Source organism: Eptesicus fuscus, chromosome 14 (assembly GCF_027574615.1).
Source record: "Eptesicus fuscus isolate TK198812 chromosome 14, DD_ASM_mEF_20220401, whole genome shotgun sequence".
Lineage (NCBI taxonomy): Eukaryota > Metazoa > Chordata > Mammalia > Chiroptera > Vespertilionidae > Eptesicus > Eptesicus fuscus.
The window spans coordinates 3,086,383-3,100,283 of NC_072486.1; the positions used below are offsets into that span (position 1 = coordinate 3,086,383).

Consider the following 13,901-nt stretch of genomic DNA (forward strand, 5'->3'; position numbering starts at 1 on the left):
CAATTACACGGTTACTCAGGCACTGCCAGGCGTCTGGGGGGTTGAGGGAAACGTGGAGGAACTGGTTTGAAGGTTTTGCCCGGGCTTGTGGGCAAAGAGGGGTGCCGACCCCCTAACGGCAGGGGAGGGACAGGCTCTGCCCACACACACACATACACACACACACATACACACACACACGCACGCACACACACACGCACACACACGCACACACACACAGAAAGGGGCGTTTTGAGACTTCGGGGAGGCAGCTGGTTTTACTCTCAGTTAAGGTGAGGTGCGGGGCTCGAGAAAAGCGTGGCCAGGCTGTGGGCCAGCCTGGGTGTCCAAGCGTAATACGCGGACCTTTCCCACAAGCCCCGGCCTGAGCCTGTCACTCCGAGCTGAGCAGATGCCAGTCCTCACGTGGGGACTCCCAGACGCCTGGCTCGGAGGCGCCTCGCCCACGGGGACAGCGTGGCGCCATCCCGCCAGCGCGGAGCCCGAAGCCCACAAGCTGTGGGGGCGGGGGGCCGCGGGAGGGGCGTGCAGGGCTCCCGAGGGCGATGGTGGCGTCCTCCCGTGTGGGAGGAGCGTGGGTTACACGCGTGTGCGCACGTGTGCATTGGTGGAAGCTCGCCAGGTGCTCCACTGCAGAGGGGTTAGGGCACACCGTCCCCTGCACGTTCCGTCAGCAGCAGGGGACGCTGACACTGAACCAGGGCGGCGGCCTGCGGGGTGATGCGTGCTGATGCCTGCCCGTCCTTTAGAACGCGTCCGAAGTAGGACGGCCCCGGCCGGCGTGGTCAGTTGGTGAGCGTCGACCTATGAACCAGGAGGTCAGGGTTCGATTCCCGGTGCGGGGCATGCAGGAGGCAGCCGATCCACGATTCTCTCTCACCATTGATGTTTCTCTCTCTCTCCCTCACCCGGGGACAGGGTTCCAGGGGGGCCTGCCTTAAACCGAATCAAATAAACGCAGCGGCCTTCTTCTCCCCAGAACAGACAGGTTGGCCAGTTGGCTTCTCGGGTTCTTTGCGATGGGGGGACATTATTAAAAAATAAATCAGCCCTAACTGGTTTGGCTCAGTGGATAGAGCGTCGGTCTGCGGACTCAAGGTTCCCAGGTTCGATTCCGGTCAAGGGCATGTACCTTGGTTGCGGGCACATCCCCAGCAGGGGGTGTGCAGGAGGCAGCTGATCGATGTTTCTCTCTCATCGATGTTTCTAGCTCTGTATCCCTCTCCCTTCCTCTCTGTAAAAAATCAATTAAAAAAAAAATATATATATATATATATTTAAAAAAAAAGATAAATCAATAATGGCCAACACTTTGCATGAAGCTTTTCTTTTATATATATATATTTGGGTCTCTTTCCTCCGATACATTTTCCAAAGCGGGGTCCTCCTGACGTGGGGTTTCAGCACATGGCTCATCACACAAGCCGCCCAGTGGCTCCGGCACGTCTCATGGATTCACGTTCGCATCAGCAACGAGCAGCGTTGCTGTTCTCTTCCCAACAGAGGGGCTTGTCTCTGACGATCGGAGTGACTCCCACGAAACCACGAAGCCGCGTGAGGGGGGCGCATCACGCGGACTCTCGGGTGCTCGTGGTCGCTTTCCGCACGAGCGAGTGGAGGGAGGAGGGAAGGCCCGAGTGCCGTCTCCGTGGAGCCGTCTGGTTCTAGAAGAAAACCGGCCGAACTTCCGGGGCACGTGGTCCTTTTCTGCCGGTAACGGGGCCCCTCGATGTGACTGACGGTAACACCCTGTGGTTCCGCGTAGAGACGCTTGCACGCGAATGTCCTTCCTCCTTTACGGGGGCAGCAGCCACGTGCCTCCCTCTGTGGCTGAGAAACCCCTGAGAGGTGCCCCCCCCCCCAGTCCCCGCCGACACCGCTCCCCTGGCTGGCACGAGGCACGACCAACACCTGTGGCCACCTGGCCCGCCGCCCGGCAGGTCGGCTGAACGGTGGAGGGCCGGCCTGTCGCCCGGGAGCAGTGCTGGCCTCCCGGTGTGCCGGCGGGGAGCCCGCGTCACCCCTCAACCCTGTGCCTACATCGTGGCGGCGCCCGCACGCAGGACCTGGCGCTGGGCAGCGGGTCGGGCCCCGTCCGTGTGCCACGCAGCCATCTGTGCGCCGGGTTCCCGCGAGGCTGAAAGCCAGCGGCCGGGCTCCGGGGCGAAGGCGGCGGCCATCGGGCCCACCCAGCGCCGTGGTTGGAAGCCAGTCGCCGGGGCTCCATCCGCGTTCCCGTGTGACCTCCCCTCTGCCTCGGAGTGTGGGCGAGCCCCGGCGGGGAGCGGAGGGAAACCCCCCGGGAGGAACGAGGAGGGAGGGTGCTGGCGCCTCAGCTTGAGCTCTCTGCCCCGACCCCGAGGAGCAAGGCCGACGTCAGGTGATGCTGGCGGGCGGTGCCCACGGGCAGTGTGCAGAGGCCTAGGCTGAGCAGCGCGGGTTCCGGAGGGGACCCCGAGGAAGTCCCGCCGGGGGACTGGCCTCGTCTCGGGGCTCGGCCCCCGGTTGCTGATGGGGGTGCCGTCTCTGCGGACCCGGGCGGCCCCGGCTGGTCCCGGTCTCCCTCGGGGCCCGGGGCCCTGTGTCTTCGCTCTTAGAGGGCTTGTGGTTCAACGCTCCCAGCTTCCAACGCGAACCCCTGTGTTCTGTTCCGCTTGCCTGGACGTGTCCTTTAGAGAGCCGGGCTTGTGAGCAGGATGCCATTCCCGTCCTCTCCTTTGCTTTGAAATGCAGACTGCCCAGTGGGTCCCCCCTAACTGGGAGTGTTTTCTTGTGTGAAGTCACCTGCGCACACCACACGGAGGCGCTGCGTGCGCCGAGGCCGTGCCGGCCGGCCGGGCGCGCACCTGTGCGGGCGGGGCTCCCGGGAGCGGCTCACAGCGCGGTTGGTGTCTTCCTGGCTGTTCTGACGTGCGTTTCCATGCTGTTGTTCTCTAACTCGTGTCGCATTGGACCGTGGGCCTCGCTCGTCTCCGAGGCCTTCGCTTAGAAGACTGTCCTCAGCCCCCCGCCCTGGGCTTCCGTGGCCGCGCTCGTCGTCGACTCTCGCTGTGCCCCGCGGTGGCCGCACACGTCGCCTGGCGTGCGTTATATCTGTAAATGCCCTTTGGACACACAGAGGGCGGCGTGCTCTCTGTTGGCAAAGTTCACGACGCCGTTACTACGTCGACGTTGTGGTTACATCATTCACGTGCGTTCTGATGCGTGTTGTTTGGCCTGCTGAAGTCCTTACCGACGGTCTCATCCGAAAGGTTTTCACAGAGCCTTTCTGTGTCCCCGTGGCTTCTGAACACGTGTGAACGCGTCCCTGCGCGGCCGGGGTGAGCTCGGCCTCCCGCGGGCCCGCGCCCTGTAAAGCCCGCCCCGTGCTGTCACGCCGGCCTCGGTCAGAATGAACACCCTGAGTCGCCGGAGCACACAGTCTGTTGGCGATAGTGAATGCGGTTTTGTTTTAGTTCCGTGCCTTCCTGGGCGTTTCACGAGATGCCTTTTTTTTTTTTTTTCCAGTTTGCCAGGGCACCAACAACAAGCTCACCCAGCTGGGCACGTTCGACGACCACTTCCTGAGCCTGCAGCGGATGCTCAACAACTGCGAGGTGGTCCTGGGGAACCTGGAGATCACCTACATGCAGAGGGGCTACGACCTGTCCTTCCTGAAGGTGGGTTCCACGAGTTGGGTGCCTCGCCCGGACTCCGCACGAGTAAGGGAGGCAGGTCGAGGCCTGGGCGGAACCCTCCTGGGCGCGTGCTGGCTTCGGCCACGGCAGTTCCGAGTCCTAGAGAACTTGAGGTGCATGTTGCCTGAGGCGGCCCCTCTCCCAGCTAGTGCCAGGTCCTAGAAGGCCGGCCCAGAGGAGCAGGCCCGGCCGGTGCCCCACGGTCAGCGTAGACACCGAGAGGTATCTTGTCGCCGTGGCTCCCGCCGTGGCACCCTGGTAACTGGCTCTTCATTTTTAAAGAGCGTTGCTTTGTAGCATCTGCCCGTTGCCTTGGTGTAAATACTCCCACCACGGTTGCTTTCCAGCCGCCAAGAGTTTAGCCGCCGTTTCACAAGTGCCCCCCTATTTCTCAGTCAGCTCCCGAGAGCCAGCAGTTGAACGTGGGATGTGATGGGCCTCCTTCTGGGCTGCTGTTTTCTTCTTTCCATGAGAAAGCAGGCAGGACAGATACGAGATAAGTTAATAAAACCGTTCCCCTCTTCACCTGAGTGTGTCGAAGGCCAAGGGAAGGAGGCACCATTTTGCTGAGTCATCACGTTGCCCTTGACGGCCGCCATCGGGCTCAGGGGGGCACGGCATGGGAATGACTGTGCCCTGTCACCTGCCACTCCCTCCGTGTGGCCACCCACATGCTCTAGGGCTGTCACCACACGTGTGCGTCGTTCAGGGAGGTGTCCCGGTTCCCCAGGCCCGTGTTCGACCTCACGTGCTTGAGCTCCTCAAAGGAGAGAGGCCAGCTTCACGCTTTGTCTCCTCAGACCATCCAGGAGGTGGCCGGCTACGTCCTCATCGCCCTCAACGTGGTGGAGAAGATCCCGCTGGAGAACCTGCAGATCATCCGGGGGAACGTGCTCTTCGAGAACACCCACGCCCTGTCCGTCCTGTCCAACTACGGCGGCAACAGGACGGGCCTGCAGGAGCTGCCCATGCGGAACCTGCAGGGTGAGAGCGGCCGGAGGCCCTGGGGCAGACGTGGCACACAGCCCACCGGGCCCTTTCTTAGGTTCATTCACTCAGGGAAGACTTGACTCATCAAAACAAATGTGTGTTTTTAATCCTTGTTATTGAGAGTATTACAGACGTCTCCCTTTTTCCCCCCATTGCCTCTCTGCACCTGGTCCTGCCCACCCCAGACTTTTGCCACCCTGTTGTCTGTGTCCATAGTTAACGCATATATGCATATAATTTCTTTGGTTAATCTCTTCACACACGCCTCCCCCCTTCCCTCTGAGATTCATCAGTCTGTTCCATGCTTCCATGCCTCTGATTCTATTTTATTCATCAGTTTACTTTGTTTATTAGATTTCTTGTTCGTTTGTTTTGACTTTTAGATTCAGTTGTTGATAGATACGTATTTATTCCCACTTTATTGTTCAAATGTTTCTTCTTCTTCTTCTTCTTCTTCTTCTTCTTCTTCTTCTTCTTCCTCTTCTTAAAGAATACCTTTCAGCATTTCATTTAATACTGGTTTGGTGGTGATGAGCTCCTTTAGCTTTTTCTTATCTGGGAAGCTCTTTATCTGACCTTCAATTCTGAATGATAGCTTTGCTGGGTAGAGTAATCTTAGTTGTAGGTTCTTGCCATTCATCACCTTGAGTATTTCTTGCCACTCCCTTCTGCCCTGCATAGTTTCTGTTGAGAAATCAGCTGACAGTCGTATAGGTGCTCCCTTGTAGGTAACTAACTGCTTTTCTCTTGTATCCCATGCCACTCATGTGCAAGATACAGCTGGTGGAGGTTACTGAAAAGGGGCTACACAGTGCAATGGGAAGGGGAGATGTAAGCCAGGTTATCCCGTGCTCTCGGAAAAGCATCCGAGAGTTAGTGGGAAATGGTGAGGGCTCTGGAGAAGGAGCGTGTAGCAGACTTTGTGCCCAGGGAGTGAATACGCTGCCAGTCCTGTGACCTGGGCCTCAGGTGTAAGGGAACGCATTAAATCAACCCCTAGTGCCTGGCTGGTGTGCACAGAGGTCAGAGCGTGGACCCGCACACCGGGGGGTCGCAGGTGTGATTCCCGGTCAAGGGAACCTACCTGGATTGTGGGTTCGATCCCCACCCCAGTCGGTCGGGATGTGTGCAGGAGGCAACCAATCAGTGTGTCTCTCTCACATCAGTGTTTCTCTCTCTCCCCTCTCTCTCTCTCCCCTCCCTCCCCCCTTTCACTCTCTAAAAATCAATGGGAAAAAATATCCTCGGAAGAGGATTAACAACAACAACAACAAAATCAACGCGTATTTGAGACAGTTTTCTGGGCCACGTTGTCTAAGCCAGGCGGAGGAATGAAGGTGTTACAGGGGAAGATGAATTTCTGTGGCTGGGTCACGCTGAGGGTCCTCGGACAGGAAGCTGGAAGGTGATAGGAGATGGGACGTTGATTTTTTTAAAACTGAAGATAACAATGATCGTGCCCTCACTCTGTGGCAGGGACATGAAATGCAGCATTTACGGAATGACAGTTCTAACCGCTGAGCCACACGGACAGGGCCTCAACTCATTCTCCACCCGCTGCCATGGAATTCTGCGGGGCGTCTCCTTGGCGTGCTGGCGTCTGTCCAGCAGGATGCAGCGTGGAAAGAGCTTCGGCCTGTGGACCAAACAGTCCCGGGTTCGATTCGGTCGAGGGCATGTACCTTGGTTGCAGGCTCCTCCCAGGCCGGGGCCCTGATCGGGGCTCGTGCAGGAGGCAACCAATCAATGTGTTTCTCTCACATCGGTGTTTCTCTCTGTCTTTCCCTCTCTCTGTCTTTCCCTCTCTCTTCCACTCTCTCTAAAAAATCAATGGAAAAATACCCTCAGGTGAGGATTAACAAAGAAGAAGGAAATTCGTGCACAGCCTGAGAGCTCAGGTGAGATGAGGCGGCGGCTCACCGGTCCTCTCTCCCGCAGAAATCCTGCAGGGCGCCGTGCGCTTCAACAACAACCCCGCCCTCTGCAACATGGAGACCATCCAGTGGCGCGACATCGTGGACAGCAGCTTCCTGAGCAACATGTCGCTGGACTTCCAGAGCCCGCACGGCAGCTGTGAGTGTGCCGGGCGCGTGGGCCTCCGCCCGGGGCGGGGCGGGGCCGCGGGGCGGGTGGTGGCGGGGGAGGCCGGCTAAGGCGCAGCTCCCTTCACCTATGAGCGGCAGTAAGCACCGACCCGCCGTCGGGGGGCTGCTCGGGCAGACCGGCCCTGCAGGCAGGCGGCGAGCTCACCGGTCCGCACTGTCTCCTCTGGCACAGGAAGATGCCCTCAGCCCTGGCCGGTGTGGCTCAGTGGATAGAGCCCCGGCCTGCGGACTGAAGGGTCCTGGGTTCGATTCCGGTCAGGGGCACGTACCTCGGTTGCAGGCTCCTCCCCAGCCCTGGTCCTGGCCAGGGCGTGTGCAGGAAGCAGCCAATCAATGTGTCTCTCACATGGATGTCTCTCTCTGTCTTTCCCTCTCTCTTCCACTCTCTCTAAAAATCAATGGGAAAATATCAATGGGTGAGGGTTAACAAAGAGAAAGAAAGAAAGATGCCTTTAAGCATCGTCAATGTATTTTTCTTTCATGAACCTGCTGCGTGCTTATAATAGAAACTTGAAAAAGAAGGTGAAGTAGAGACAAAAGTAAAAATAACGTGAGAGTTCTACACCGACGGTCACCCTTGACATTGGTGTGTGTTCCTCTGGCTCTTTCTCCTCTCTGGTGCCCTCCCTCTCAGGCTCTCTGCCTCCGTCTGTCTGTCTGTCCGGGTCTCTCTGCCTCCGTCTGTCTGTCTGTCCAGGTCTCTGCCTCCGTCTGTCTGTCCGGGTCTCTCTGCCTCCGTCTGTCTGTCTGTCCGGGTCTCTCTGCCTCCGTCTGTCTGTCTGTCCAGGTCTCTCAGCCTCCGTCTGTCTGTCCGGGTCTCTCTGCCTCCGTCTGTCTGTCCGGGTCTCTCGTCCTCTGTCTGTCTGTCCGGGTCTCTCTGCCTCCGTCTGTCTGTCCGGGTCTCTCAGCCTCTGTCTGTCTGTCCGGGCCTCTCTGCCTCCGTCTGTCCGGGTCTCTCGTCCCCCGTCTGTCTGTCCGGGTCTCTCTGCCTCCGTCTGTCTGTCCGGGTCTCTCAGCCTCCGTCTGTCTGTCCGGGTCTGTCTGTCCGGGTCTCTCAGCCTCCGTCTGTCTGTCCGGGTCGCTCTGCCTCCGTCTGTCTGTCCGGGTCTCTCTGCCTCCGTCTGTCTGTCCGGGTCTCTCGGCCTCCGTCTGTCTGTCCGGGTCTCTCTGCCTCCGTCTGTCTGTCTGGGTCTCTCGGCCTCCGTCTGTCTGTCCGGGTCTCTTGGCCTCTGTCTGTCTATCTGGGTCTTGGCCTCTGTCTGTCTGTCCAGGTCTCTCGGCCTCCGTCTGTCTGTCCGGGTCTCTCGGCCTCCGTCTGTCTGTCCGGGTCTCTCTGCCTCCGTCTGTCTGTCTGGGTCTCTCTGCCTCCGTCTGTCTGTCCGGGTCTCTCGGCCTCCGTCTGGCTGCCTCAGTCCCTCTCTCTCCTCCGTGTGCCGCCTGTGCGTTCAGGTGCAGCCTCGCCATCTCTCCTGATTGTAAGCGGCACGCGCACTGCGTTCATGCCTTGGGGGCGGCTGTGAAAACTCAGTCACAGGAGCAGGTCCTGGGCCAATGGTCACGTGGTGCTCACCAGCTTCTGTCTGAGATCTGAGTTCTTCCAGAGACAAAGCTGCTGCTGCTGACTGCGGGGGACAAGGCACCCCTGAGCCCTCGGGGAGGCGGGGGGGGGGGTTTGCAGGGACAGACGGCGGCAGGGCCGACCTCCTATGACCAGAGCCGGTGGGCAGCCTGCTCTCGCCGCAGCTGGAACGCGGGGTCCTCGGGCCCTGGGTGCTGACCCCCACGCGGGCCTCTCACGGGGGGATGCTTGGCCGTCGCGGGTGAAGCCGCAGGCGCTGACTGGCCAGCTGGAAGGTTTCCGCCTGCAGCGGGCGAGGAGCAGCTGAGGTTGGGGCTGTGGACAGAGCGATGCACCCGCGGACACCTCGCCGTGGAGAGGACTCCGTGCCCCTCTCTGGCTAAGAGTCCGAGCTTTTACTTACAAATCCAGCTCCCCGGCAGCTGACCGTCCGTCACCCACGAGGGACAGGGCGAGGCTGCAGCCAGCGCCTGCCGACACCCCCAGCGCCCCCGGGCAGATGACCCTAACCTCGCGGGGACGCTGGGGCTTCTCCGGGCCTGAGCCCGAGGGAAATGGGACCCGGGGCTCACTGAGCCCAGTGTCCGGGCCTGCGTGCGGCCCGCTCTGCCCGTGTCCAAGGCCGGGGTGTGCCTCGAGGCCGAGCCGGTGCGGCTCTTATTTTCCTGGGAGTCACTGCGCACAGACCAGCCCGACCGGCCGGCGGAGCATCGGAAGCGGAGGCCACTCCTCGCGTGAGGCCGCGGCTTTGCTCTGGGCCGGGAAGGCGCCATCGCTCTCTTCTCGTCGCTCCCCTGGCCGAGATGGCGTCTGACTCCCAGTTTGTGTCGTAGGCCGGACGTGCGACCCGAGCTGCCCCAACGGAAGCTGCTGGGCTGCGGGCAAGGAGAACTGCCAGCAACGTGAGTCCCGAGCGAGCGGAGGGTCGGCGAGTGTGGGCCGCCTCCTCCCCCACGTGTGTGCGGGCCACAGTCCGTGGTGTTTTAATAGTGCCTCTGACAATTTTTAATACGTTTTTATTGAGTTCAGAGCGGAAGGGAGAGGGAGGGAGAGGCAGAAACATCCATGATGAGAGAGGATCATGGATGGGCTGCCTCCCGCACGCCCCGCACTGGGGATCGAGCCCACAACCCGGGCCTGTGCCCCGACCGGGCATCGAACCGTGACCTCCCGGTTCAGGGGCTGATGCTCAGCCGCGGAGCCCACGAGCCGGGCCTAAAAGTCACTCCTGGTCGGAAGGCCAGCCGGGAGCAGCCCAGTGAATGCCAGTGCTGCCGGCCCCGCAGGAAGCCGGCCGGCTCCTGTGGGCACGTGAGCCAGGCGGCCATAAGCGAGTGAAAGCCAGCGCCGGCGCCGTCACCCCCGACAGAGCCCGGCGGAGCTCCCTGGGAACGGAGGCTGCTCGGCCCGCCCTCCCCTCCCCTCCCCCCGGCTCTGGGACCACCTGCCGAGAAGTCCGAGCGAGTCTTTCAGGGGGGGTTCTGGGGGGCCCGAGTGTAGGCGCACCGGCGGCCAGGGACGGGGGGACCTGTCACCGACCAGCTGGCCGTCCGTCCGTAACAGAGCATCTGACCGTCACGTGACTCTCACGTGTTCCCACCACGGCTCCCTGGCTGTCTTTGGGTCATTTGTATGTGTTTTCCCACCACCGGGAGCCCGGTCCTAACTAGGAGCTAACGGCTTAGCGGGTCTGGAGGACTAGACTCACCTGGTCAGTTCTCCTAAGTGAGTGCACGCCCACACGAAGCCCTGGCTGGTGTGGCTCAGTGGCTAGAGCTTCGGTCCATGCACTGAAGGATCCCGGGTTCGATTCCAGTCAAGGGCACCTCGTACCTCCATTGCAGGCTCGCTCCCCAGCCGTGGTCAGGGGCGTGCAGGAGGCAACCAATCGATGTTTCTCTCTCTGTCTCTCCCTTCCACTCTCTCTAAAAAGCAATGGGAAACTATCCTGGGTGAGGAGGAACAGAAAATAGTAAGGGAGTATTGATTCTCTCCCTCTCCCTTCCTCTCTGAGATCAATAAAAATACATTTAATAATAATAAGGGAGATTGAGGCGCTGTCAGAACAGTCATGACTGGATTTAGTCTGGCAGAACGGGAGAGCCTGGGAGCTTGAACTAGGTCCCTCCCTGATCACTCCCCCCCCCCCCCCCGTGTGCGAGTGCTCGGGGGTCCCTGATCACTCCCCACCCCCATCCCCACCCCTGTGTGCGAGTGCTCGGGGGTCCCTGATCACTCCCCCCCCATTCCCCCCCCCCCCACCCCCCGTGTGTGAGTGCTCGGGGGTCCCTGATCACTCCCCCTCCCATCCCCCACCCCCACCCCCCGTGTGTGAGTGCTCGGGGGTCCCTGATCACTCCCCCCCACCCCCCCCCCACCGTGTGCGAGTGCTCGGGGGTCCCTGATCACTCCCCCTCCCATCCCCCACCCCCACCCCCCGTGTGTGAGTGCTCGGGGGTCCCTGATCACTCCCCCTCCCATCCCCCACCCCCACCCCCCGTGTGTGAGTGCTCGGGGGTCCCTGATCACTCCCCCTCCCATCCCCCACCCCCACCCCCCGTGTGTGAGTGCTCAGGGGTCCCTGATCACTCCCCCCCACCCCCCCCCCACCGTGTGCGAGTGCTCGGGGGTCCCTGATCACTCCCCCTCCCACCCCCCCCCCCCACCCCCCGTGTGCGAGTGCTCGGGGGTCCCTGATCACTCCCCCCCCCCCCCCCCCCCCCCCCCGTGTGCGAGTGCTCGGGGGTCCCTGATCACTCCCCACCCCCCCACCTACCCCCCTCCGTGTGCGAATGCTCGGGGCTCCCTGGGAGGCGCCCCCCCACCCCGGCTCACGTGGCCTGTGCTCCTCCTCAGTGACCAAGACCATCTGCGCCCAGCAGTGCTCCGGCCGCTGCCGGGGCAAATCCCCGAGCGACTGCTGCCACAACCAGTGTGCCGCCGGCTGCACCGGGCCCCGCGAGAGCGACTGCCTGGTAAGACCCGCCCTCCCCCCGGGCCCCGCCGGGCACGGCCCCCTCCCGCCCCCCACCCGCCCCGAGGGCGCTTCCGTGGCCGAGGTGTGCGGAGGGCCGTGGGGTCGTGGGCGGGACGCCGCCCTCCCCGGGACCGGGGCCTCTGTCGGCGTCCTGCCTCCCCGCGCCCTGTGCCCTTGGGCAGCGCTGTGACCCCTGTGACCCCTGTGCCCGGCTCCTCATCGGACGGGGTGGACGAAGAGCGTCTCCTGCTGAATGGCCCACGTGACCCAGAGGCCCGGGCGCAGGCTGAGCACCGAATACTCAACGCGTGCCATCTACCCTTAAGGGGATGAGCCGCAGACTCGGGGTGGGCCGGGGGCTCGGAGGTTGCCCGCGCCCCCACGCAGGGCGTCTTGGGGTGCTCACGTCTGCCCCTGGGACTGCAGGAAGCTCTGGTGAAATCCGTGCTGCCCGGGGGGATGGAGCCCGTGCAGCTGCCCCGATGGCGAGCGCCTCGGAAGTCCTGAGAGCCGGGTGGCCGGTGTGAGTCCCGCCTGGTCCTGGCGAGGGCCCCGGCCGCGGGCAGCACCCCCCAGTGTCCTCTGTGAAGGCGGCGGGGTGAATGGACGGTCTGTGAGCAGAACCCCCTCGTGGTCCCGCCCTGTGTGCGGCTCTCGGTCGTTCTGTCCATTGATGGAGAGAGAGAGGTGTTTCCTCTCGCCACAGTTCACACAGCGTCCTAGTCGGGACGTGTGCTTAAGGAAGGCCATGCTTCTAGAAAGGTCTTTCCGGCTGGGCCGCCAGCACTGCCGGATCGTCCTGCTCTAATCGAGCCCCTGAACAGAACTCGCGGCTTCTGCACAGAACGCACACGGTCCCTGCTCCGCTCACCTGCGCAGGTCGGCAGAAATGAACGGTCTCAAAGAGAGAGGAAACGAGAGACGGGGAGAGAGAGAGAGAGAGAGAGAGAGAGAGAGAGGTTGATTTGGGAAGCACTGATTCCGGCAGGAGCCCAGACAGTGCCCCAGGAGGAGAGCCAGCCATGGGTTTTAGAGAGGGAACAGCTCCATCCAGAGCAGGAGGGCGTGCTGTTGGCTGACACAGTGACATGAACTCAATGTTTCTCATTGTCGGCCTCTACTTCCCCGATGTCCCCGCTCCCAGCGCTCCGGGAAACAATGTTGCTTTAGGCCCAAAGGTTGTTGCGCCCGTTTAACATTTCCGAGGTCCGAGGTCCGAGGTCCGAGGTCCGAGGTCCGAGGTCCGAGGTCCGAGGTCCGAGGTCCGAGGTCCGAGGTCCGAGGTCTGAGGTCCGAGGTCCAGGTTCGGGACAAGCAGGCGGCTGCTCTGGGAGGCCGCTCAGCTCCGTTTCACCGGATTCCGTCTTCATGGCTCTCGGCGCAGGTCTGCCGCAGGTTCCGGGACGGCGCCACCTGCAAGGACACGTGCCCGCCGCTCATGCTGTACAACCCCACCACCTACCAGATGGACGTCAACCCGGACGGCAAATACAGCTTCGGCGCCACCTGCGTGAAGAAATGTCCCCGTGAGTCCTCCCGCGACGCCCTTTCAGTTCAGCATCCGTTTCCCCTGGGCCTCCTACGGGAACCCGAAACCCCCAGTTCAGACAGCCCTGGTCGGGGTGGCCTCATCGTCAGGCGTGGGACCAGGGCCCATCCGAATGCAGGTGACGGGTAGGTGGCTGCCACAGGTGACGGGGTAGGTGGCTGCCACAGGTGACGGGTAGGTGGCTGCCACAGGTGATGGGTAGGTGGCTGCCATGGGTGACAGGTGACGGGTAGGTGGCTGCCACAGGTGACGGGGTAGGTGGCTATCACAGGTGACGGGTAGGTGGCTGCCACAGGTGACGGGTAGGTGGCTGCCACAGGTGACGGGTAGGTGGCTGCCACAGGTGACGGGGTAGGTGGCTGCCACAGGTGACGGGGTAGGTGGCTGCCACAGGTGATGGGTAGCGTCTCCGGAAGTGGTGACATCAGCCCGGCCGCATAGAAAGCACAGGGTTGTCTAATTAACGCGCCTGGGACCGACCCTGACGTCTCAGAGGGGAGAGGCCGTGAGGAGAAGCGTCTAGAAGCGGCGGCAGTGGGAGAGCACTCCGCAGGGGGCGGAGGTGAAAGTGCTCACCTCCTGGGCAGAAGAAAACACACGGGGGGGGGGGGGGGGGAGTGCTGGCCGTGGTCGGGGATGGCGACGAGGAGGACGTGTTCGTCCCGATGTCCCGGGCACGGTCCTGAGAGAGGGCTGACGAGGGGGGACAAGCAGAGGACACGCAGAGCCCAGGGCGCAGCAGACGCCCAGGAGGGTGACCGGGGGTCTGCCTGGGCCCGAGCGGGCAGAGGCTCCGGAGAGAATGATGTCTGTGTGGCTGAGCCCCGTATGCACTGGCGGTGGGGGGGGAGGGGGGGGCAGGAGGGGACGGAGTACTGGGCCAGCTGCCCGAGGCCCCGCCGGGCACAGGGCTGTGCGGTGGCCACAGCCGGGAGTGACCCAGCCTCAGCGCAGCGCGTCGAGAGGAGAGGAGTCATTGTTCAGGCTTGCGTGTTTTTTTTAATATATTTTTCTTGATGTCAGA

At 62.1% G+C, this 13,901-nt stretch overlaps 1 protein-coding gene across 1 annotated transcript in view; it reads left to right on the forward strand.

The window, feature by feature from the left end:
* Positions 1-13,901, forward strand: part of EGFR (epidermal growth factor receptor) — a 117,770-nt gene that overhangs the window by 67,804 nt on the left and 36,065 nt on the right. Inside the window, exons 2-7 of the mRNA XM_054726238.1 lie at positions 3,508-3,659; positions 4,478-4,661; positions 6,606-6,740; positions 9,185-9,253; positions 11,208-11,326; positions 12,713-12,854. Coding sequence (XP_054582213.1) covers positions 3,508-3,659; positions 4,478-4,661; positions 6,606-6,740; positions 9,185-9,253; positions 11,208-11,326; positions 12,713-12,854 — 801 coding nt within the window. The remainder of the gene's footprint in view (positions 1-3,507; positions 3,660-4,477; positions 4,662-6,605; positions 6,741-9,184; positions 9,254-11,207; positions 11,327-12,712; positions 12,855-13,901) is intronic.